Source organism: Ctenopharyngodon idella, chromosome 18 (genome assembly GCF_019924925.1).
Source record: "Ctenopharyngodon idella isolate HZGC_01 chromosome 18, HZGC01, whole genome shotgun sequence".
NCBI classification, from domain to species: domain Eukaryota; kingdom Metazoa; phylum Chordata; class Actinopteri; order Cypriniformes; family Xenocyprididae; genus Ctenopharyngodon; species Ctenopharyngodon idella.
Genome location: NC_067237.1, coordinates 9,629,063 through 9,653,567, shown reverse-complemented (window position 1 = coordinate 9,653,567; position 24,505 = coordinate 9,629,063). Strand labels below are relative to the sequence as shown.

Genomic DNA, 24,505 nt, shown 5'->3' with positions numbered 1-24,505 from the left:
AGTGAATAAACTGTAATAATGAATGAAATGTTTAAGGTGTCTGAATAAATCTTGGTTTGACTGTATATATCCAGTCTGTACACTCAACAGCCACTTTGTTTAAGTACACCTTGCTAGTCCTGGGTTGGAACCCCTTTTTGCCTTCAGAACTGCCTTAATTCTTCATTGCATAGATTCAACAAGGCACTGGAAACATTCCTCAGAGATTTTGGTCCATATTGTCATGATAGCATCAGGCAGTTGCTGCACATCCATTATGCGTCTCTTATTCCACCACGTCCCAAAAGTGCTCTACTGGATTGAGATCTGATGAAATGGAGGCCATTTGATTAATTAAACTAAACTATACATGTTCTATCTTCATGCAGCATATATTCTCTGGCTCTGTAGGATCTTACAACAGTTCCCACAAGAGTGATTTATATATTATCATGACAGAATATGCTATTCAATGACTTTAAGATAGTTAACTCCACATCAGCTACATAAAATCATCAACTAACCATTCAGAAACGTCTTGTTGCATTGTACATATTGACACTTTATCTTAAGTCTCTCCATCTTGGTTCGACTCCGGTTTGAACATAAAAGTCTGAACAGTTTCTGACATTTTCAGTGAGTATGCATAAGGTAATCGGAGCTGCTAACACTAGCTCTTGAAACTCTGCCCTCTTCTTGGGAGCAGCAGCTCATTTGCATTTAAAGGGACACACACTAAAAGCGTTTTTGCTCACCCTCAAAAAAAAATTTAACATGCTATATAAAATGTTCTGTTGAGTATTTTGAGCTACAACTTCACATACACATACTCATTTTAAATCTTATAAAAGTGGCATTATATGACCCCTTTAACATTTTGCATATTCTGCAAGGGGTATGCAAACTTTTGAGCATGACTATAATATATATATATATATATATATATATATATATATATATATAAATGACTCAATGACTCTCAAAAATACTTGTCACCTACTGTAACAATATAACCAACAAAAAGGGTCCACCAGTAATGCCTAATGTGACTTTTTTTTTTTTTTTAATAATAATGCTAATAACAAAAATAGTAATTGAATACAGACATATTACAGAGGGGTACAAAGGAGTTGTGCACTATTGCCTTCCCTTCATTCAACTTCCTATATATTGTAATGCGTAAAAAAGTAAAATAAGTAGAAAAAAATGATTCCACTGATCCTGCTTATATAATGATTTTTTAAAAAGATGAACATGTCACGCTGTCTGAGTTTTAAAGATACCAACCATATTTTGGTTCTAAGTAATACAATTAGAAAAGGGTTGCAACAATAGATTTTTTTTTCTTTACTTTATTTTTCTTTTGTATTCAAAGTGAATCTTGACAAAACACCATGAAGTTTTATTCACTCACCAAAAGTCACCTGGAAATTCAGTTTAATGTGACTAAGTAGAGAAGGCTTGGTCACATCTTTATTCACTGAGAACTAGAGAGGAAACATCAATTACACTCTGTAAAGACATTATATCCAAAGGGTTACATTTCCCCAGTCCTCATACTGTTAAATATTGCACAGTGCAAGTGCTACGTGACAAACTAGTGTAGCATCAAACCAGATAAGCAAATGAAACGAAACGCTAAACAAAAAGCGACAAAAGTATACACATATCAAAACAGTGAATAACAATTTAATTTGATCAACTCTTAATTAACCAAGTAACTGAAACATGAAATCCATAACTTGCAGTGTGAAGTAACTTCTTTGACAAATGATAAAAATGATATAAACCGTGGATCTGCTTATACACAGATTGAAAATCATCATATTGGGAAGTGAATTTCAGGTTGAATGGTAAATAATTTAGACAAAACAATTTTATAAATAGACCCAGATGTAATTTTGCCAACACAGTTTCTAAAATAAAAATGGTGGTGTTAACGTTTACTGAATACTGTTATTAGAAAAGAGTTCAGCAGAAATCATCCATATCCATTAATTTGTTTAAATATGAACACAATAAATATTGAAAGTGTTGAGTACAGTCTTTTCTATATTGACACATGATGTATTCAGGCTAAATGCTGGTGAATGCCATTTCACAGGGATCGAAACATATGCACAGGGTGCAACATTAACATTCTTAATGAATCAAAATGAAAGGCTTTTAATATTTAAAATTAGCTGGCTAAGATTAACTAGAAATATATTAGTGATTGATAAGTCTAATTAATATTATTTATGATATATATATATATATATAAAAAAAAAAAAAAAAAAAAAAAAAAAAAAAAACCTCGATCCCTGGAATGGTACTTATACTGTTTGTTCTTTCTCATATTTGGTCTGGTCAGTGGGTGAGCTGAACACTTGTTTTTGCAAAGTGAATGTGTCATTACCAATATCTCAATCAAGGCACACACAGTGTTGCTTACACTGATCAAAGAAAGGAAAAAAGAAAGAAAGAAAAAAAAAAAGACATGACCAAACATGAATATAACACATCAGCTGACATCAGTGATCATTTGTTTAAAAACATGTTTTCAATTTTCAAATGACAAACATTAATAAAAATCACAATTCAGTTGGACACTAAATTCATTTAATCACAACACTGTACTCTCATATCAAAGAATGGCCATGTGGTTACTGCACACTAGCCTTTTAATAAGTGCTCAGTGGCATGAGGTTATGGGGCTGCTTATATTAACCGAAAAGTCCTTGACAAATATACTAATGTTTGTATTTCTGAAACACAGCAGAATATTTGGATAAAGTTAAATCAGTCCTGCAAGCTATTACAAGTCAAAAACATAGATAAACAGGTAAACATACACAAATTAAGTTACACATATACATCCATTAATATGCAGTGATGAGCCAGAACCGTTATGAAGATACAATACTGATTTGAAAAAAGAAAAAAAAAAATTCTAAATGTCCATTATCAGCAATACAGTAGTTACAATAACACTCCAAACATTGAAGCAAAATGTACTCAAAATCAAAATCCACTTCTAGTTTAGGCAATCAGAGAGACTCGTACAAATAAACAAATGCAGATATGAACTAGTCTAATCTAATTTCACAGCTATCTGAAGTGGCAATCAATATATAGCAGCTTGTCTATGATACATTCAAGATAGATGATACGACTTATTACTTGTTCAAAAAGCTAAACATAACCTCACGGTGCATTCACACGGAGCATCGGCATTAACGTTTCTCTTTTACTTTGAATGGGTGATGTCATGCATTGCCGAACTGAATTGTGGGTTTCGTTGCGTCGCTTCACTCGCGTTGCTCGCGGCAGAAGTTGAAAATTTCTCAACTTTTCAAGTGCCAACGCAGGTGTCAGCCAATCAGATCGCCTTATGCAAATACCCTAGCACAGACGCTAGCCAATTGCGTTCATGCAGCACCTGAAAGTAATGTGATTGGCTGTTGTCACTATGATGGTCGCGTCAACACTAAGCTTCAGACACGTACTCCATCAAGTGTTGATGCCAACGCTCTGTGTGAATGCAGCGTCAGCCTTTTTTTTTTTTTTAAATACAATTTTTGAAATTTACCCCATGACTATAATTACTACAGTATACGTGAGGTCTATGCGGACAGAGTAGCTACCTTGCTAAGAGAAACGGTTCTGTTCCAAAACCTAACGAGCTGCCTTGAGTTCTACTGACTTCATACGCAGCCAATACAGAACGTTCTACATAAGCAGTAAGTCATACAAATAGCCACCTTCTCACTAAGAGGCTCAACCCACAATTGATTGCAAAACTCTGAAGTTAGCATGTTGCTAAGCTAACAGCTCTTACTCTTGTAAGCACAAAAAATTGGCTAATCTTCAACATGTTCTCCACTAAAGATTCATTTTGGATTGATCGAGTTCAAAATTTTAATTGTCAATTTTGTGATAGGGTAGGATTCCGTTTATGGCACTTCTCATGCTGTATCCGCAAAAACGTTTGACCGTTGTACAGGGTTGCCAGGTCTGCGTAACAAAACTAGCCCAATGGCCAATCAAAAATAGCCCAAAAGTAGCCAAATGATATCCCAAATATCAAAACACAAAATGTGCCATCCCCATACTTAAAATTTATATTTTACAGTTACTGTTATGCAAATTGAAAATCACTATATCATAGTGATCATAAACACAGCTCAAAGGCTCTCTCCCAGTGGCCCTCCTTCAACCCACAGCAACAGTTTAAAAGTAGCCCAATTCTGCTGGAAAACTGAAGACTTGGCAACCCTGCCAGCGACTCAATGACGTCAAGGCTATAATATGATTGGGTTTATGAGGCACCCGTGATGCAAGTTGACAGTTAGGATTTTTTTTTCCAATGGTAGAGCCAGGGAGGATGATTCTTTCTATTTAAGAGAATCTCTGACAGCTTTTGCATCAGGAGTTTAAGTATGATGCCTTGAAATATCGCTAGGTTCTGGAACAGAGCCTTCAAATTACAGTCTTTGGTGGTGCACAAGCAAACTTCATTTGAGAGGCAAAAACACAAACCAAGCAGAACAAACTGAAAACAAAAATGCACACTACACACACACACAATATATTTATTCTCCCTGACGGAATGTATAAAATGCAGTTGACACCAACAAGCTTTCAAAATATGATATAATTGTATAATAATTAAGAAAAAAATCAATTCACACATGCATAAATGAGAATTGCACACCTTAAACCGTGTCAAGCTTCAGCACTAAAAAAAAACTAGATCTATTATATATATATATATATATATATATATATATATATATATATAGTATTTGGTGTCTATACATCAAATACTGCATGGTCTGCTCAGGCTAAGATGAATCCATGACCCTGAATCAAAGACCGATAGTTGCATTTGTGTCTTCATCTAGTCGAAGCCATGCCCACCACACAAAACAAACACACACACACACAAACAAACCCAAAGAACTAAATACACAGACAAAAAGAAAAACAAACCTTTAACTATATAGATTGTATTGCAGTTTTACTAAACAGTACAAATACTGTTAGATTTTTAGATTTTTCTGGATAGAAATTCAAAGAATTCTCTACACAACTAGTGAATTCAAGATAAAAAAAAAAGAAGAAGAAAAAAAAAAAAAAAGATTAAAACAAAATCAACAGCAAGCATTCGCAGCAGCAAAAGCATGCCGTTCTCCAATGAAGTAACGAAAAGTAATTCACTACATCTCAAATATACACTGGATCCAAAAATAAGCACTGCAGTTTGTGCAATGCAGTACATTGATGCCTATCTATGCATGAAATAATACACCAGTGTGTATATACATCACACACACACACACGCACACACACACACCACACACACACACACACACACACACACACAAAAAGAATGCACGGACTGATTTGAATTGCAAGTGCTGCAGTCCAGGACACATACACACACAAACACATTGTATATACACAGAGAGAGAGTGTAGTAGAACACAAACAACTGCCGATATATATAAGGCACTATGGCTGGGGACAACAATGCAGCGAGCCTCTCGACACATAAAGAGCCCCTATAGGCTTCTCTCTGATCAACATCATGCAACACATGCAGAATGTGACGAACGACTCTTTTAGGAGACTCCATTCCAAACGACACCAACGACAGAGAAAAGTACAAATACTTGGAACGCAAGAAAACACGGCAAGTGGACACATTTTATCAGTTGTGAACAACATACTGGGCTGTCTTTACAAACAAAGATGTGTTGTATACAAGGTAAAGGCAATGTATAAAAATAAGTTGACGATCACATGATTTTGGACACCATCCTTTGTTGATATTCATTAGAGGAGCGCTCAAATCTGAAGAGCTGAAAATCTGATAAGGTGATCAAATGTGCAAAACAGTTTGTTTCTTATTTATCCAATCTCTTGCTTCTCAACCGTGCGCTTTCTTTATCTACATGCTAAACACTTTCCATTTTTACATTTCCTTTTTAAAGCTCACTTTAATTGCACTCAAGTCTATGTGATTCAGAGAAACTGCTTCCTTTCTCTTTTGTGCCATGGCTTTGGGTGCGAAAACCAGGTGGTTTGTGGTTTCTGCAGAAAGCCTGGCCTTACGCCTGCCATAGGGCTGCAGAGCGAGTGTCAGATGTACGGGTATTGGTTTAGTTTGGTGGGACTGAGGGGGAAGCCTGCGTATGCGGGTGATGCGATGAAGGAGTGTGGCGGGAACAGGGGCTTGAATTGGCCTTGAGGGTGGAGGGTGGGTGAGGGCAAGAAGCGGTTGAGCCCCACAGTGACCTGGTGCACGAGGTGGCCCGCCGGATGGGAGAGGCCATAAGCAGGTTGAAAGACGTGATTCCGTGTGGACCCAGGTGAAGCCAAGAGGTGGGCCATAGGGGCATTTGTCACCAGGGGGCCTGAAGGGGGGTAGGACAGTAAAGTTGGCTGGGTGTGAGGGTGGATGCCCAGGTGCGATTGAGGAGGGTGGGCTGTGTGGGTGGGACTACCGTGAGGCAGAGTGAAGGTGTGGCCATGTACGGTGGGCGGGATGAATGCTTGAGGGCGGCGGTGGCTATAGTTTCCGTTCCACTCCTGGTGGGCGGAGCCATAATGCTGCACCTAAAGCACAAACCAATCAGTTTATTCCAAGAAAGAACAAATTGCAAGTAAGTCATAGCTGTAAGACTGACTCAGTCGTTGTAAGTAAGGACACACCAATATGGAAGTCAATCAGACAATAATTATTTTTGTTACAGCCGAGAACAAATAAATGGCCCACCATATTTTGTTTTAAAGGGGTCATGACAGGAGAAATTAAATTTTTCTTAATCGTTTGACATAGAAGAGGTCTTTGTAACATTAGAACATCCTGCAAGTGTCAGCTTTAAAACAGCAAGTACAAAAAAAAAAAAAACATTAATGTAACCAAGCTCCAAAAATGGATAGTTTGAATTTTGTGGGATGTATGACATCATATGTGCAAGTACATTTGCATATTACTGCCTGTAGAGCAAGGCATCAACTAATCTTTTTACATTGTCACACCATTGGCCAAGGCCAAACTTTATTATTATTATTATTATTATTATTATAAGGAACATATTAAAATAATTTTTAAAAATCCATGTCATGACCCCTTTGATAAATATTAAAATTCACATTTTTTTAAAATTAAAAAATAACACTAAAATCATTTATAAAATGTACAATAAAAAAAAAAAAAAAAAAAAAAAAAAGATATTCATTTTGAGATCTGCTAAAGATTATATTTAACAATATTATTCTTTTTTTCCCTTTTTTTTTTCTTTTTTACATTGTTTTAATTGTTTTAAAATAATTATGGCTATAAAATCTGTGGAAAAATTCACGCAGGCCTCAAGAATTTTATTCAGACATCTCAGCTTATTTTTATACTTTTTTGTTATATGTATTATTTGCATTAGTACATAGCAGTAGTATCTAAATATAATATATAACTATACAACAACCAAAAAATAACAAGTGCAGCAGGTTTAGAAGCAGGGGAGGAGGAACTGACCTGTCCAAAAGAGAGCTGCTGTTGAGAGGGCTGCAGGGGCGGGAAAGCCGGTGCAGTCTTCTGTTGGCGATTCACCAGTAATGTTGAGTAGGGCGGCTGTCTGTTGGAACCACTGCGGCCTTTGGGTGGACATGATGGCTCTATAACTACAACGGAAGAAAGAGCAGGCAAACTTAGCCATCACTCCATGAAAGCTTCATGAAATAGCGCTAGATGTGTTTACACTTCTTGCAAAAGGGATTCCGAACAACAGATAGCAAAATGACTGAAGTTCATGTAGGGAAAAAAAAAAAAGAGAGAGAGAGAGAAACATTAAAAGAATCAAACTTGCCCTTTTTTTTTATATTTACATCAGAGGCATTAGCTTGGAGTGAACCTAGTATTTAAAAATAGAAGTTGAATTTGAAACTAAGCTGATAAGCCTATTTAAAGAATTGGGTCCCACCAGAAGTAAAAATGCAAAAAAAAAAAAAAAAAAAAAAAAAAAATCAACCATTTTCAGTCATTTGCATCATATACATCAGGAATTCCCAAACTGCAGGGGATCTGAAAGTTGATGAAAAGCTAACAATTAATTAAATCATAATGTACAATTTAAGTAAATAAATTAATTAAAAATAACAACAAATCAAAATAAATTACTTACTAAAAAAATCAATAATTTTATGATTGTACTTTGTTGTGACTGTTGTATGTTATTCAAACCAGGAATTTTAACTGGGTTTGTCAGTGATGTATTTTGAAAGGTTTGGTAGGATGGGTTACCTGTGCGGCCCATCGGCGCATTATTCTGAACCCGCATGGGCGGAACCACCATGGTGCGGATGGGCAGCTTGGTAGACTCAGTCTCTGTAGTTACATTGGCTTTGCAGTTCTGGTTGTTGTCATTAATATAGGTGGCCTCCAGGAAGGGGCTGTCAGCTCGACTGGAGGACACTGATGCGGGCGAGCCATCCACCGTATCACATCCACTTTCGTGCTCATCATCTGACATACTGAACACAGACCAAATCAATCACTCTCAGACACACAAAGCAAAGAATATAATTACTGATAAGCAGCGCTCAGAATGGAGCACTAAGTACTGATTTAAAAAAAAAAAAAGTATGTGAAACTATGCAGTATGCGACAGTCTATAAAATGCTACATTGTTGTCACATGGCCTCTTTACTTTACATGATTAGTGAAGCATCAAAAATAGGGATATCACGTTGCATTTAGTTCGCAATTAGTTGTAAATTTAAATAAAATCACTATTAATTTCAATTTTTTCAGAATAACCAATCTGTTAGGTAGCAGATTAAAACATTACAGGGGTATTTTTACACCTAATATTTTAAATATTTGAGGCAATTTGGTATCTTTCATTGTCATTTTTGACCGAGGCCTAGTTAATTATAAGGAAAATCCTCAAATGAAAAAAATAAAAAAATAAAATAAAATATGGCTTTTGAGTAGGTTCGGGTTAGTCAGTCAGTAATAATTATAAATCGCTTTATATAAACAGCTGAAGTTTTGTTCACAACAACACAAATGTTAGGCATGAGAATTCCATCCGATCTTTGCATGTGATTTGTCTGTTCAGTGCAATGCATAAAAAAAAAAAAAAAAAAAAAATGCAGACAGACTGAATGAAAATGCAAATTCACTATAGGTAGAAAACTACTTTTTTCTGAATTTTCTGAAAAGAAGGGAATGGTCCCTCTAGAACACAAAGCACTTAAACTTTCCATTTCTGACACCCGATTGTCATGGAGAATAAAGGAAGTTTTTAAACAGTTGTCCAGCTTTTTCAGTTTGCTATGTATGTTGTGTTTATCAGAGTACAGAGAAAGGGAGCCGGTTCCAGATTCTTCCTCTGCTATTCACTGTCACTTAGCAAAATGTCTGTTTGTGAGCACCACCAAGTTGTAGTTTTCAATAACAGCAGTTCCATGTGACCAAAGCATGTATCAAACTAGTTTTCTTTGCTGTCTGATGGAAAAGAGATTAGAATATCTCTTCTTTATATAAAAAAATCTAGCAACTTGCTTTGATGCCATGTGAATGTTCATGTTTGTCTGAACAGCCATTTGTCTTGGTGTGAAGAGGCCTTAAAGGCCCGGGTATACTTCATTTTTCACATTCCGCTCCATCTTGCATACATTTGAGTGTGCGAGACTTTGAAAGTATACTCTTTTGGCCGTAAACGTGCAAAGACAATTTGGCATGTGCACACTATCTAGCAAACTTTGTCACTCACACTTGCGCTGTTGTACGCGCATCGTCTGCACGGCCACAAAAATTGGGCTGCACGCAGGCGATGTGTGCGGATATCCACGGACCCTCCTGATGACGAAAATTACGTCACACGGACAGCGCGCGGACTGTCGCGGAATGCGGTTGGCTGAAGTATACTCTGGGCTCAAGTCCTCATTCAGACAGCTAGTAAACGTGTGTGCATGAAAGACGGACCTGATGGGTCTCTTGCAGGGGGAGGAGCTGGACTGCTCTGAAGCCGATGAACTGGTACTAAGGGTTGAATCGGGACTGCTCAGGGAACACACGCGCTCCATATTGAGTGTGCTCTGACATGCCTCACACTCCGGACTACCTTTACACCTGAAACGCAGTGTGTGCATACCCTTTAGCACTGCTTTTACAAGCCATTTAATCACATATACAGCTTATCTACATTGCAACCATGTCTCTAATGATTTGTATTGAAATCAGAAGCCTCAATTTATCAAATTCAGCACAGGTTTTCCAAATATAACATAGTTCAGCATCATAAGCCATGCTGAAATGTTTTAAAGGGAAAGATCACATGTTTCCTTCCTTCCATGGTACACTGAAAGAGATATTATGTATGGCAAGTAGTATGTGGAGAGGTTTCCAGTAATTCAGTGTGTAAAAATCTTCAAATCTTACTTCCACCATGTGCTCCATGAAAGAAAGAATTTTTCGAGCACCATAAGGGTGAGTAAATGCTGACTGAAATTTAGTCAGCGGTAAACAAACCCTGTAAAACTTCTAGACATGTATTAGACGGTCAACTCACTCTAGTGAATGTTTCTGAGTGTCCGGCCCCTCCTCATCTGTACCACTGCTGATACTGATGACGCTGCCTGCAGGGCTCGGAGAGTCAGCGATCACAATGGTCTGTCTCTGCTTCTGAGACACAGTCGAGTCCTCGTACTCTTGTTTTGCCTTACAGCATGCAGGCTCCTCCTCTGGCACCGCCTCTACTACACAATCCGCAGCCTCTTCCTCTGTGTTTTTGGCACCGTCTACCATCTTTGGGGACTGGCATGATGAGTTTTGGGAATTGGTGCTGTGCATGAAGTTGTTACTTCTGTGTGGGATGATAATGATGAATTAGATAGGCATGACAAGAATGTAATAACTGATGTTAACTACATTTGAGCTTGCTGATAACCACTTGTAGCAAACAAAGCACAGTGGCAAATGTTTGATAAATCTAATCAAGACATATATCCACCAGTGTGGAATGCAAAGTGTGTCATTTCAATTAATTAAATTATTTTGAAAATTAACAAACTGACTTTTAGGTCTGAAATCTTCACTATATTCACCAAAAGTAAATTCTCTTTAAAATGATATTTTAAAAGTTGCATGTAAAAAGATTATTTAAATAAATATTAATTTATTGATTTAATACTTTATTTAAATGAATATTTATTGATGCATTTATGTTTAATATATTGCAGGGTTCCCACTCTAAGCCAAATGTCAAATTCCCTGACTTTTCCCTGACTTTCACTGACTAAAAAGCTGAATTTCCATGACCTATAACAGTGGTCTCAAACTGCCGGCCCACGGGCCATTTAGTCGCGAGCGTCGATTTAAACCACCGAAATGCGTCCGATGCTACCAATAAACGTTACCGATGCTCAAATGGCATCTTGGACAAATGTGGCTCAGCTGTGTGAGCAGTAGCACTACCAGGTGTCTGGCAAGAAATAGAAGAGTGTACAAATGTATTTAGGGATTGCATTTGTTCAATACAGTGTTGTTCAGTGCAAGATTTATTTAAGCTAAAATAAAGCTAAATTTAAGCTAAAAATGAAGTAAGGGAAAATATTTGCACTAACTGTTAAAAACTAATACTGTATGTAACAATGATAGAGACACTGCTGTTTACATTTTTTGTTAACTATGGCAAAAAATATTTTAGTAATGAAATTTGAAGTAAATGAGAAATAATGCAAAGGAAAGTAAATTTTCAGAAATTTTGTGCTTTCTTGTGCTTCAATGTTAAAATGGCCATCCTATGAGGTGTCAATCACAGCAACGGCCCCCAGCCAATTTGAGACCCCTGACCTATAATGAACGGAAAAACTGTTGTGCTGAGCACTGAGCAGACAAAAATCAGCCACAGACAGTATTTTAAATCCATCCATTTGCAAGCTTTATTTACTTGTTCACAGACGTTTTTAGTACAAAACTAAGTTAAACACTCATACACAATACTTTTTTATAAATAAATAATAATAAATTATTATTATTTATTTATTTTTTTGCGCTTTTACCCGTTAAATGCTCTTTGATATTATTCTGTACTATTTCTACATGAATTAATTTACAGTTTTTATTCTTTCAGGGGTTAAACGCTCTAGAGGATTTTCTGTTTGTCATCAAATTCATCATTCAGACTTTTTATTTCTTCACATTTAGTTTTTGCAGACACTAGGCTATTTCCGTAAAATGGTTGTTATGATTATTTAAGTCTGAAATAATTATTTAATAATTATTAATTATTTAAGTCCTGGAAAACCCATAATATTTTTCCTTCAGAAGTAATGTTGGTAGTTTATCTAATGTGCATATATTAATTTATTCATATTTATTCATTCTACCATGCTGAATAAACGACAGTAACTGCTACGCACGACCAGTTTGAAAATTCTGTGCGACTGCCACTAGGGGGCAAAATGTGACAGTCGTATCCTAATGTCGAGTGCAGTGAAAAGGCGGCTTACGGTGTCTTTTTTTTTTTTTTTTAAGCTTACCGTGTCCTAACCAGACCTGACAAAGCTACAAGACGACAAAATCAATCATAAATCACAGCCAATGATAACAGCGTGTGGGCGGGCTCTGTTCGCAGCTAAACATGAAAACCAAACGAAATTAAACTAAACAAAAATAAAACCATTAAACATTATTCAAAATACATACTCAGTGACTGATACAATCTTTGTCATGAAATACACTTGTTTGAGCTTTGCATAATATTAAATTCTTTTTAGCTTGAATATCATTTTGCATGACTTTAATAGCCACTATGAGAGCAACAATGGATAATTTACCTCATATTTTGAAAAGATATGATAGGTAACAACAACGTTCAAACTGAATACTTTTCATTGTGCATTTATGTCCTTGTTCCCTCTGTATGACCTAAACTAATAGCTGCAAAATCCCAGAAATATAGAAACCATTTCAAAAATAGAATTCTTTGTCGTGTCACGGCTGATTAGGACAGTCTTCTAAGTGGTCATTTTGTAGCCAAAGCTCTTGAAATGTACATTTTCCTAGCATGTTTGCCTTAGCTAACAGGTACAGGTGACTGATTTAACTGATTTAAGTGATTTAAGTGATTGCCAGTTGACAAGTGGGAAGGTAATAAAAAGCTGCTGAAAAATAGCCAAACTATAACAATACGCAAAACGGGTGAAACAACGTAATTTAAAAAAAAAAAAAAAAAAAAAAAAGGTAAGAAAAATTATATTTTGATAAATGGAAACTGAAATTTAAAAGTGACAAACAAAAATCCCTGATATTCCTTGACTTGGACAAAAAAAATAAAAAATTCCCTGACTTTCAATGTCTGGAATAGACCTTTTAAAATTCCATGATATTCCAGAAATTCCATGACTCGTTACTCGTTGGTAACACTTTACAACACTGTTTACAACACTTTACAAGGTTCATTAGTTATATATATTTACATTTGAAAAATATTTCACTGTATCAGTTTGCTTTACAAATTGACCAATAAAAATATATATAATTAAAATAATGATTAATGAATATAATGCGAGTTTACTTTACAACACTTAATTTTATATGGAAGCATAACACTGACAAAGTTCAGTTTGAAATGTAATATGTAAAATAGCAATATAATCCTGTACTTTATTTATATTTGCAACATATCTTAGTGCATATCTTAGTGCAAAATTTGCATTTTCCATGTTTTTACGCTAGATTTAACATTATCAATGTCCATTTACTGACCAACTTATTTTTATTGTTTAATAAATTGATAATCATTTGTTTCTTTTTACTTGAAAAAGGAATAAATAAAAAAAAAAAACACTTTAAAAATTGACCAAAATATCGATTAAAGGTGATCATGTTTTGTCATGGGTCTTAAAAACAGTGCAATGCAACAAATAAACAATTTATAGCATTATTTTTATATTTAACTGCATATTTACACTTCAAAAAACTACATATATTGGATTTTTAATCGATTCCTTAATTGTTTGTTTTTAAGTGGCACTCCTAGCCCTCCATTCACTGATAGCATGTTCATATATGGTATGTGGACTAACCTGTTTGAAGATGGTTTATTTCTTTTATTAGCAGCTGGCTGTGGCCACACAACATGAGCTATCCCTATGCTGATAGGCTGGTGAGCTGACATGGCCATTGGGTTTGTTAACAGCGGCTGGTGGGGCATCATGGAGCTGTAATGGTTGCCATGGGAATGAACTTTCCTGCAAAAGATGGGAGAGGAAAACAAAGCTTTCAGTGTGGAGGAAAGTGTATAAAGAAAGATGACTCGCACAAGAGTCATGTTTTAACATCAGAACAAATGAGAGATAAATATAGCAGCGCAAATACAATGACAGAGAGGCTTGTTTCACCCACCCCCATTCTGCTAGTCTCTGTGGACCTGCCACTGTGTCTGAGGCCAATGCCGTTGCTGAAGGGGCCACCTGAGGCCAGGTGGGCACCAGGATTTGCTGGGCACGATTTGACCATGCTTGCTGTAAAAAAAGGTAAAACAAGAGATGCTAACTTGCTGACATGGATAAAGGAACTCAAAAGGTTCCCATGTCTCCACCCTAATGTTGCATTTAAAGATTGATACATTGACAAATATATTTTTTTTGTTTGTCCAGTAACCATGTGAACAAAATGTATACAAACAATAGGGGTGAATTCAGGTTGTTTGTTTCTTTATTAAGTTTTTAATGCCATGTTAGCATAAAGGCTATTTACATGGCAAACACAAGGGGCCTCATTCATGAAACATGAGCAGAACAAATTGTATAAATCATGTGATTATGTTTTGTGTAAAATAATGAAAATGTTCGTATTTTCAAAATGTTAGTTGGTACAAAAGAAATTTACACCTGCTCTCTACCACGTCTAAATGGTGCGTAAAACATTCGAACGTTCTGTATTCTTTTAGGCAAACTGATGACACTGCATTTTGATGCACTATGTATCATAATATTTCACAAGTCTTTAAAAACCAAAAAAAACCTGTTCAACTTTGGGTAAAACGCAGAGAGCACTCTTCACTGTCACTTTTTACCCAGCCGTTCAATCACAGTGGAGGAGGGGCGGGGCAAATACTACACCGACCAACCATCCTGCTTGTACACCGACTAAACAATAATAGAGAAGTTAATATTGCTGGTTACTATTTTTTTATATTCAGCAATATTCTTCAAAATGAGATACCAGTAACATGTTACTGCCATGGATATTCCAAATCATAGCAACCAGAGCGTCTCAGCTGGAAAAATGCTGCGCCTCCAAAGTGCTCTTAAGCGCCACCTGCTGGCCGTTTTCAGAAGAGCACCAGGCATTTTTTTCAGCAGGCTAAAAACACTTTGGTGGACACAATTTACTTGAATATTTATTGTTAGGCTTATGGCCTATTAGTCTCTTTTGCATGTATGCAATATACTGGAGCCAAACCTGAGAAGGGAGTCCAGAAGATTCCACAGCGTTCCTGCACATGTAATTTGCATAGTTGTAATTCATAGGCAGGGAGCATAATAATTGTGAATGAGTGTGCATGCACGTCCTATTTACGAATGATTGGTATTTATCAACATACACCTGTTTAACTATCAAATCGGATGTTTATAAAGCGTTTGTGAATATGGAGGAGAGTTTTTGGGAAGGTCCGTTTTATGCACAAATTACTCAGAATTTACTCATATATTTACGAAAGCTTCATGAATGAGGCCCAAGGTCAATTTCACAATCCATTAGGGATGTAATGGTATTATCAATATTGTGGTATCGCGATAGCAAAATGGTCTCGATATCAACGTGGTCAAACGATATGTCTTCCGGGCAAAAAGTGTAGTTTTTTTTCCAGCCCGGTGGAGCAGAACAGAGGGAAGTATTAAACCTTTGACAAAAATAAAATTGCGACATTCAAGTCTGTGTTCGCGCTGCCGTTGATCTAGAGAAAGTTGTCATGTGTAGATATAAGCAGCTTCACAAACAATCTTTTCAAACACACAGTATCATTATTTCTGTTACAAATATTTTAATTATCACAGAAGTATACAAAAGTTTGTTATTCAGATAAACGTTGATGTCTACGTTACCGATCAAAACAGAATAAATCACCTTTTGCCTCAAATAGACTAACTATCGATTGCATTGTTACGCCACTAGGTGGCAACAAATTACTGTTAAAACTGTATCACTGAATCATTCTTTCAGAAACTAGTGACGTCTTTAGGTTCATTTGTTAACATTAGTTAATGTATTAACTACCATGAACTAACCATGAGCAATACATTTGTTCCTGTGTTTGTTAATCTTTGTTAATGTTAATAAAAATATAGCTGTTCATATTGTTCATGTTAGTTTACAGTGCATTAAATAATGTAAACAAATACTAATATATATATATATATATATATATATATATATATATATATATATAGCAATAAATATCGTATTGTGGACTTTATATCGAGATATTGTATTATGAGATTTTGATATCGTTACATCCTATATAAAACATTTCAACCTGACATATGATAGAAACTCTAAAACACATTCAGGTGATACATTGTGAAAATTCCATGTAAACATGTTTCTGAATAAAAATGTTTTCCAGCAGTATCATAAAAATTACAGCCCAACAGAATATGTGAATTCAGGTTGATTTGGAGACTTTTTACCAGTCAATCTCAATAGCAAAAAGTATCCCAATCAACTCTATTTAATCAACAAATTCACCCTACATTAAATAAGTTACTTTTCCTGTAAGCCTGATATTAAACAACTGATTAAGTAGAAGAGTGTAAATATCGATTAAAGTTTGTTGTAACTAATTATCGGTCAATCTCTATTTGTGTTTACCTGTGTAATGACCCCTGGTCTGATCTGTAGAGGTTGGATGGCAGAGGCTTGTGTTACCAGTGGTACTGTACTTTCCATGCGCACAGAGAATCCCACTGGCTTATTTGGGTTAGGTGGGAGACCTGTGACATGAAGGCAGGGTTATTATTGCTAACTAAAACCAAAACCATAAAAAAGTTCATTATTTGACATAAAATAAACATTAAAATAAAATATTTATATTATATATATATATATACACACACACGCACTGTGCTCAGCGTAAATGAGTACACCCCCTTTGAAAAGTAACATTTTAAACAATACCTCAATGAACAAACAATTTCCAAAATGTTGACAAGACTAAGTTTACTATAACATCTGTTTAACTTATAACATGAAAGTAAGGTTAATAATATAACTTAGATTACACATTTTTCAGTTTTACTCAAATTAGGTTGATGCAAAAATGAGTACACCCCACAACCCAAAACTACTACAACTAGTACTTTGTATGGCCTCCATGATTTTTAATGTCAGCACCAAGTTTTCTAGGCATGGAATGAACAAGTTGGTGACATTTTGCAACATCTATCTTTTTCCATTCTTCAAGAATGACCTCTTTTAGAGACTGGTTGCTGGATGGAGAGTGATGCTCAACTTGTCTCAGAATTCCCCATAGGTGTTCGATTGGGTTCAGATAAGGAGCCAGTGAATCACTTTCACCCTGTTCTTCTTCAGAAATCCAACAGTACCCTTAGATGTGCAGTTCCATCTTTTTTAATTTTTGGACCACTTTTGCTACAGTATTCAGACTGATAAGTAAAGCTTTGCTGATCTTCTTGTAGCCTTCACCTTTCTAGTGTAAAGAAATTATTTTCTCTTGTGACATTTCTCTTCCATATGGTGCCATTGCTGACAGCATGAAATGGGAAGGGGTTTTAACACCCTTTTATAGTCAACTGTCTGCTGGACACCTGTGTAATGAATAATTAGACTCACCTGTGGTTGAATTCTTGTTAAATTAGACATTTGTAGTCTAAAATTTAGTTTTGCTCCAGAGACTTTCAGTGGGGTGTACTCATTTTTGCATCACGCTAATTTGAGTAAAACTGGAACTTTTGTTCTCTAAGTTATATTATTAACCTTACTTTCATGTTATAAGTTAAACAGATGTTATATAAAACTTAGTCTTTTCAACATTTGGGAAATTGTTTTTGTGTTCACTGAGATATTGTTTAAAATGTTACTTTCAAAGGGGGTGTACTCATTTATGCTGAGCACTGTATATATAAACTTAAAACAACAGCATTTCTCATTTTCATTTAGTTTAGATTGAAGTACTAAAATAAACTAAAAACTATATAGACATTATATAGACAAAAATTAATAATGGAAAGTAATATATATATAGTATCATTATACTGTTAGCAAACATTGTGATTGATCTAACACTAGCTTGAATTATATGACTAAAGGTGAAGTACCTTGTATGGTTGGGGGACAGAGAATAAGCGCCTGCTGGAAAGAGTCACCAAACTGAGCACTTCCTGTCTGGAGAGGGATTCCAGGATGCATCACTGAAGGGGCAGATGAGGCTAAAGCCTACAGAGAGAGAAGAGAAAGAAAAATCACAACATACAGTCTGAATGATAAAGACTAAATGGTTCTTACTTTACAGTCCTCTTATGCGTGTAAATACTATGTAATTACCATGTAATAACCCTAATCCTAACCTTAACCAATGTAGTCACTTTATATTTCTCAGTACATTCTTGGGTACACTGAAAGTGCACATACTATAAAATAACCAGCAACCTCATTCTATAGTTTTGTAGCGTTTTATTTATTTATTTATTTTTCTCACAATAATGTTGCAGCAAAAGATGTTTCTGTGGACACACATTAAAGTGAATTTCATTCAAATGTCCTATAGAGGGCGACATGGCATTAATACACAAAACATCAGTATTGCCCTGATGAAGCTATTTGGCATTACATAATTTTTGTATATTATACAAGAGCTAATAATATTTAAATTTACGTAAATCTTCCTGTTCAAAAGTTTACATGCTTGGTTTTTAATACCATGAGAGAATTTCAATTACAAATGGCTGCAAGCAGTTACTAATGTACAAGGAAGCAAAATACAACTTTTGAACAGGATAATTTGTTAGTATAAAGTAATTTTTTAATAATGTCTTTTTATTGTGTCATATACTTAAATCATAACACAAGAAGCAAAACCACTGTTTTTTCAAGCACTGGATAATTTTGAGATTTTGGTCTATATTGCTCCCATAACTTGTCTTCGTTCAGACTAGTGGAAAGAAAACAACTAAAATACACATTTAGGTGCTTATTTTATAACACATTTGTGTCTATAGATTTCAATTACAATACAATTTGTTTTCTCAAAATTATTATTTTTTTCTTCTGCAGAGTCAAAAATCGCCACTTTTGCACTTACATACACCAAACATTTCATTTTTCATTCCAATCTATATTGTGAAAAAAAAAAAAATACAGAGGGGTTTGTTAATATTATTCAATATATTAATTATTATTCTAGGAGTTAAAATGTTTCCTCTATTCACCTGTAGGGCCTTGCCTTAAATAAATATTTCAATATAAATTATTAAAATAAAATTTTTATCTGTCTGATTATATTATATTATATTATATTATGACCCATTCATATACACATTTACAGGCTTTGGATCAAAGTTCACATACTCCTGAGCAACACAGCCATAACTCCAGGGTACAGAATTACACAAATAGTGTGTTAGCAGTGTGAATGTGTTCAAAGAGTGTGAATGTGACCAGGGAAACTCCTTTAGTAGCTACACAGTCAATGCTCTTCTTTTCCAGCTAATTGTGAACAGCTGACTGTATTTACAAAAGTCAAGGAGGGCTACATTATGTCGTAAAAACCAAACTAACATGCTTAAAAGGTCATCAAAAATGCATTACAACAATCTGCGTCTGTTATCTTAGGTCAGTTTGGTGTGGGTAGAAAGTTTTTTTGCCGTGTCTCTCCTTGGAAACCAAATGTCCTTACCACGTTGCCATGATGTCAGCGATGTTGCCATGACAACGGCAATATGGGTTCAAATTTGTGAGATATAAGAAAGACCATAATGCAGAATTGATGAGAGTCATTTACAGGACAGCATAAATTACAACAACACATACTACCTTACAGCTTGCATCAAGTGCTTGTTTCTGACAGCTTTTTTTAACGGAGCTTATTGGTCATTTCTGGGATTCTGTAATATTTCAGTCCCCCAGACTTTTTAAAGTGGTCGTTCACCAAAATGAAATGTTAACAGCTTTCCACAATACTTTGGTATGTCCATTATAATGAATAAAAATTATTATTGCATTTAAATAACTTTTATCATAATGTCTTATTTCTATCATACACTAAGCACTTTGTTACGTCCCTAAGGCACTGAATTTGTACTTAGAAAATATTTAACAAAATGCGCACAGTGTCTGTAATTTTTTGGCAATGATGTAAGTATTTATTTGTGTTTCTTTCATATGAAAAAAATATTTTTCTAAAAAAGTCAGTCTGAACTTAACCCCGTCACGCCAATAATAATTTAGACTCCACCCATCATTCATGACATCATTCAGCTCTCTTTAACAGTGGTACAGAAGATGGTAAGTAGTATCATAGTTTTTATTCACATTTTTTGAGGTGTATTATAGTCAGGGAGGGTACTGTAAAGCTTAACAACCCCATCACATAAAATTTAGATGGAAAATGATTATTTTTCAAAATTTTATTTGAACCCATAAATATATACAATGTACTTATTTCACTGCTGCCATATATTGTCTCCTCTCCTACACTACATGAGGAGCAGTGGCCATTTTGTGCAATAAACCTCAACCCTGTCACACTCAACCCCATCACATATCTGTATATTTCGCATTGTTTTTGGGTTGGACATTTGTGACAGGTTTGAATTTTTCACTTCATTTATGAATTTTAATAAAACCATATACATGTATAGCCATGGTTTCAGATACCTACCAAAATCATGATAACTCATAAAATTTTGTTATAAATAGAATATTTGATGTAATGTGTCTAATTAAACATTGATAAGCAACCTATGTCAGAAATGGCACCCACATCAGCAGCAGAAAGACTGTGTTTTGCAAGCAAATATATTGACCCAGAAAAAAGGGCACAATATATGAGAGAGAGAGAGAGAGAGAGAGAGAGAGAGAGAGAGAGAGAGAGAGAGAGAGAGAGTATATATAAAATTGAAGGCAATGTCTCTCTTCAAACCTGTTACAGTGTTCAACCCCATCTCACATTTTCAACTATTCTTTTGGAAAAATAAATAAATAAATTTTGAAAATTAATTATATGTAGTTTAAAAAAAAAGAAAAAAAATCCAGGATGAAATATAACAGGAATCCCAGGAATCACCCTTATATTGGCCACATTCACACTGAGGCTAAATTCAGTTGTCAGTTTACATTTTAGTGCTTAATCCTGTTCTGCACACACACTGCAGTAATTTACGGAAGTAACAACCACATTCTACAACCGAATTAACTCCACAAAAATAAAGATAGTGACAAAACACGACATCTCCATCGACTGTGCTTTAGTTAAAATTGCTAAACACAACGAGTCACTTTTGTCACTGTAATATTTCTTTGGTCAGAATAGTGGATACTAAACATGTGAGACACCAGAGCATTGCAATGGTTGCCACAATGTCAATCATCGCAGTTTCGGGAGTGAGTCGTATTCCGTGCACATATGGAATGATAATTTAGGGGACTCGTTTCTCGCATTTAATTGCTGTTGTCATGCCTGAAACTTTACAGTGTGTACATGGCCATTGAGGCTTATTATAAATGTAGACAGAGGCAGCGTGTGCTGTGACAGTCCTGTTTTGACAGCCTGTCATCACCTGCGCTGAATGGAGCATGTCATGCGGAATGAGTCAACGTGACTCTCCACATGTTAACAAAATAAAAGGCAAGAAACAGAAGTCACAATAAAGAAACAAAGTGACAGGAGTGCAAGACTGAGCAAAAAGAAGAAACTAAAGGATAGATGATGTAATACTGTATTTGTCAGACAAATGATCCAGCACATGAAAATGAAAGTGTGTGCAAACCATTACAGCAACCATTAAAAAAAAAAAAATAAAAAAAAATAAGGGATTTTCTTATTTAATACAAGTTTGCTCCTGTGAAACACCAGATTCACCTACACACATTAAAAACATACTTTTGTGTTTTAACTATGAGATGTATGGAGCACTAAAGGAACCTTTGCAAAAATAAAAAAATATATACAGACTTTTGCGAGCGCACAAGAAATGTATTGAGTGCACACACGTTACAATTTCAGGTTTGTGTATACTAATTTCATTTGTGCGTCACTGCCTATGAAGAAAGTGATAGCATGGATGCACATGAATTAATGAAGATCTTGCTCAAAGTTATGAAGAAAATGAGAATATGGATGCGCATGAATTAAGATTTATTTGCACAAAATTTGGAAGAAAACGGAGTATGGTTGAGCATGAATTAATAAAGATATATGTGCTTAAAAATATGAAGAAAATTTGAGTATTGATGCGCATGAATTATTAAAGATCTTGCTCAAAATTATTAAGAAAAAGAGTATGGATGCGCATGAATCAAGCGGCAACCTCCCCTAGTTTCTGTTGAAGCCAATACGGAAGTGACTTAAACTGCAATTCATCGACTGGCTGCTAGGGACAGGCTCCAAAAGAGAGCAAGAAGTCCCATGTTAAAATGCCCAACTTTACAGCAGGAAAAAAAAAAAAAAAAACGTTTATAGCCTGGTACAAATTGTGGTTTTGATCTATATAGCTAATTTTGCCCTTCGTGACAACTCTGAGGGGGGTGAATTTTTTTAAAACTTATCCATTTAAATTACATTAAGCCTTAAAGTTCTGCATAATTAAGGGCGTGGCCACTTGAGTGACATGTGAATTGTCGCTGCTGTCTGTGAGCCGTCACTTTACCTCAGCTAATTCCAGCCGCTGAATTTGGCATATCTGCCGTGTTTGTGCTTTTTCAGGATTATTTCATATAATTATCAAATAATATGGCTTGCTGTGCTTATGGTCTGGACAGATGCATCTGTGTACATGTGCACAGGATCTCTTTCATTCTCACCGTGCACCTTCTCAGAGCAGGAGATCTGTTTAAAGGACATAAGATCATCAGGCTATTGATCATCAGTCGATTGCTCCTGTCTGCCTCGCTGCTCAGATTGGTTTGCGTCTGTAACTCCGTATAGCTTTGTTTTGAATCTCTTACTTTTATTCATTGTTGCTTATTTTTTTATTACCGTATATGTAATATTGCCTACCACACTAATCTGACGTCGCTAGCTTGTAATATTTGAATCTAAATCGCTGTTACAACGCATTTGCATTTGCAGCGCTAGCTTGTTAACTTGTTAACAGTCGCTCGCGCGCTCCTTTTTCAACGCGTTCTTCAAACAGCTGTGGTAAGTCGGATCAGTCTACAAACACGGTGAGTCATGTCATCCTCTCCCAGCATTGCTACCTGTTCCATTTGCCACATGTTTACCATAGCTCTCTCTGTCAGTGATGAGGGATTTACATGTCATAAATGTAGGGAAATAGTCAGGCTGACAGAGAGAATCTCAGAATTAGAGACACGCATCCAAACTTTAATCGAGGATAGTGAGAATGCAAGGGCTTCAGATACTGTTTTGGATGCGACTAGCTTAGTGAACTCTGTACATTGTTTGGTTCCGGCTGTAGAGCCCGTGCAGCAGGGCACTTGGGTAACGGTGAGGCGGCCTAGCCGCGAAAAACACCACTCTTCCGTTCCAATAAGAACATCAAACAGGTTCTCCCCACTCAGTGATACACCCACTGAGAATCCTGTTGAAAGTGCCCTAGTTATTGGCGATTCTATTACACGGAACGTGAAAATAGAGACACCAGCCACCATAGTCACATGTTTGCCGGGAGCCAGAGCACCTGACATCAAAGCAAATTTAAAAGTGCTGGCTAATGCTAATCGTAAATACTCTAAGATTATTATTCACGTCGGCACTAATGATGTTCGACTTCGCCAGTCGGAGATCACTAAAATTAACATTAAAGAGGTGTGTGAACTCGCAAGTACAATGTCAGGAGAAGTAATTTGCTCTGGCCCCCTTCCTGTTCGTCGGAGTGATGAGATAGTTAGCAGATTATCATCACTCAATGGCTGGCTGTCTAAGTGGTGTCCGCAAAATAATATAGGTTTCATAGATAATTGGAAAAGTTTTTGGGGCAGACCTGACCTGTTAAAAAGAGATGGTATTCATCCCTCCCGGGATGGTGCTGCTCTTCTCTCTAGTAATATGGCACATAGTCTTAGAACTGAAACATGACAAACTGGGGCCCAGGTCAGAAAGCAGCAGACAAACTGGCTAAACCGACCGTCTGCTAGCTGCCTCACGTTACAGAAGTCAGAAAATTCAGATAACTCTCAACACATAGAAACTCTTACACCTAGATATTTTCAAATAGAGACTGTGTCTGTACCCCGAATTAGTAAAAACAAAAAACTTCCAAACCCATTTAATGGTAAAAATTTAATTGATGTTCAACAAATAAAAAATAGAGATAATAATGCTAA

General features: G+C 35.8%; 1 protein-coding gene across 3 annotated transcripts in view; it reads right to left on the bottom strand.

Annotated features, from left to right (window-relative positions):
- Positions 1-1,313: 1,313 nt before the first annotated feature.
- Positions 1,314-24,505, bottom strand: part of hipk3b (homeodomain interacting protein kinase 3b) — a 74,094-nt gene continuing 50,902 nt past the window's right edge. For 2 of the 3 annotated variants that reach the window (XM_051871011.1, XM_051871012.1), the window contains 9 exons: positions 18,319-18,436; positions 16,853-16,974; positions 14,381-14,499; positions 14,062-14,226; positions 10,542-10,835; positions 9,956-10,102; positions 8,267-8,496; positions 7,502-7,647; positions 1,314-6,582 (listed from right to left, as the gene is read on the bottom strand). In XM_051871011.1, coding sequence (XP_051726971.1) covers positions 6,106-6,582; positions 7,502-7,647; positions 8,267-8,496; positions 9,956-10,102; positions 10,542-10,835; positions 14,062-14,226; positions 14,381-14,499; positions 16,853-16,974; positions 18,319-18,436 — 1,818 coding nt within the window. In that variant the 3' untranslated portion in view covers positions 1,314-6,105. The remainder of the gene's footprint in view (positions 6,583-7,501; positions 7,648-8,266; positions 8,497-9,955; positions 10,103-10,541; positions 10,836-14,061; positions 14,227-14,380; positions 14,500-16,852; positions 16,975-18,318; positions 18,437-24,505) is intronic. The other variant, XM_051871013.1, reaches the window with a different exon arrangement.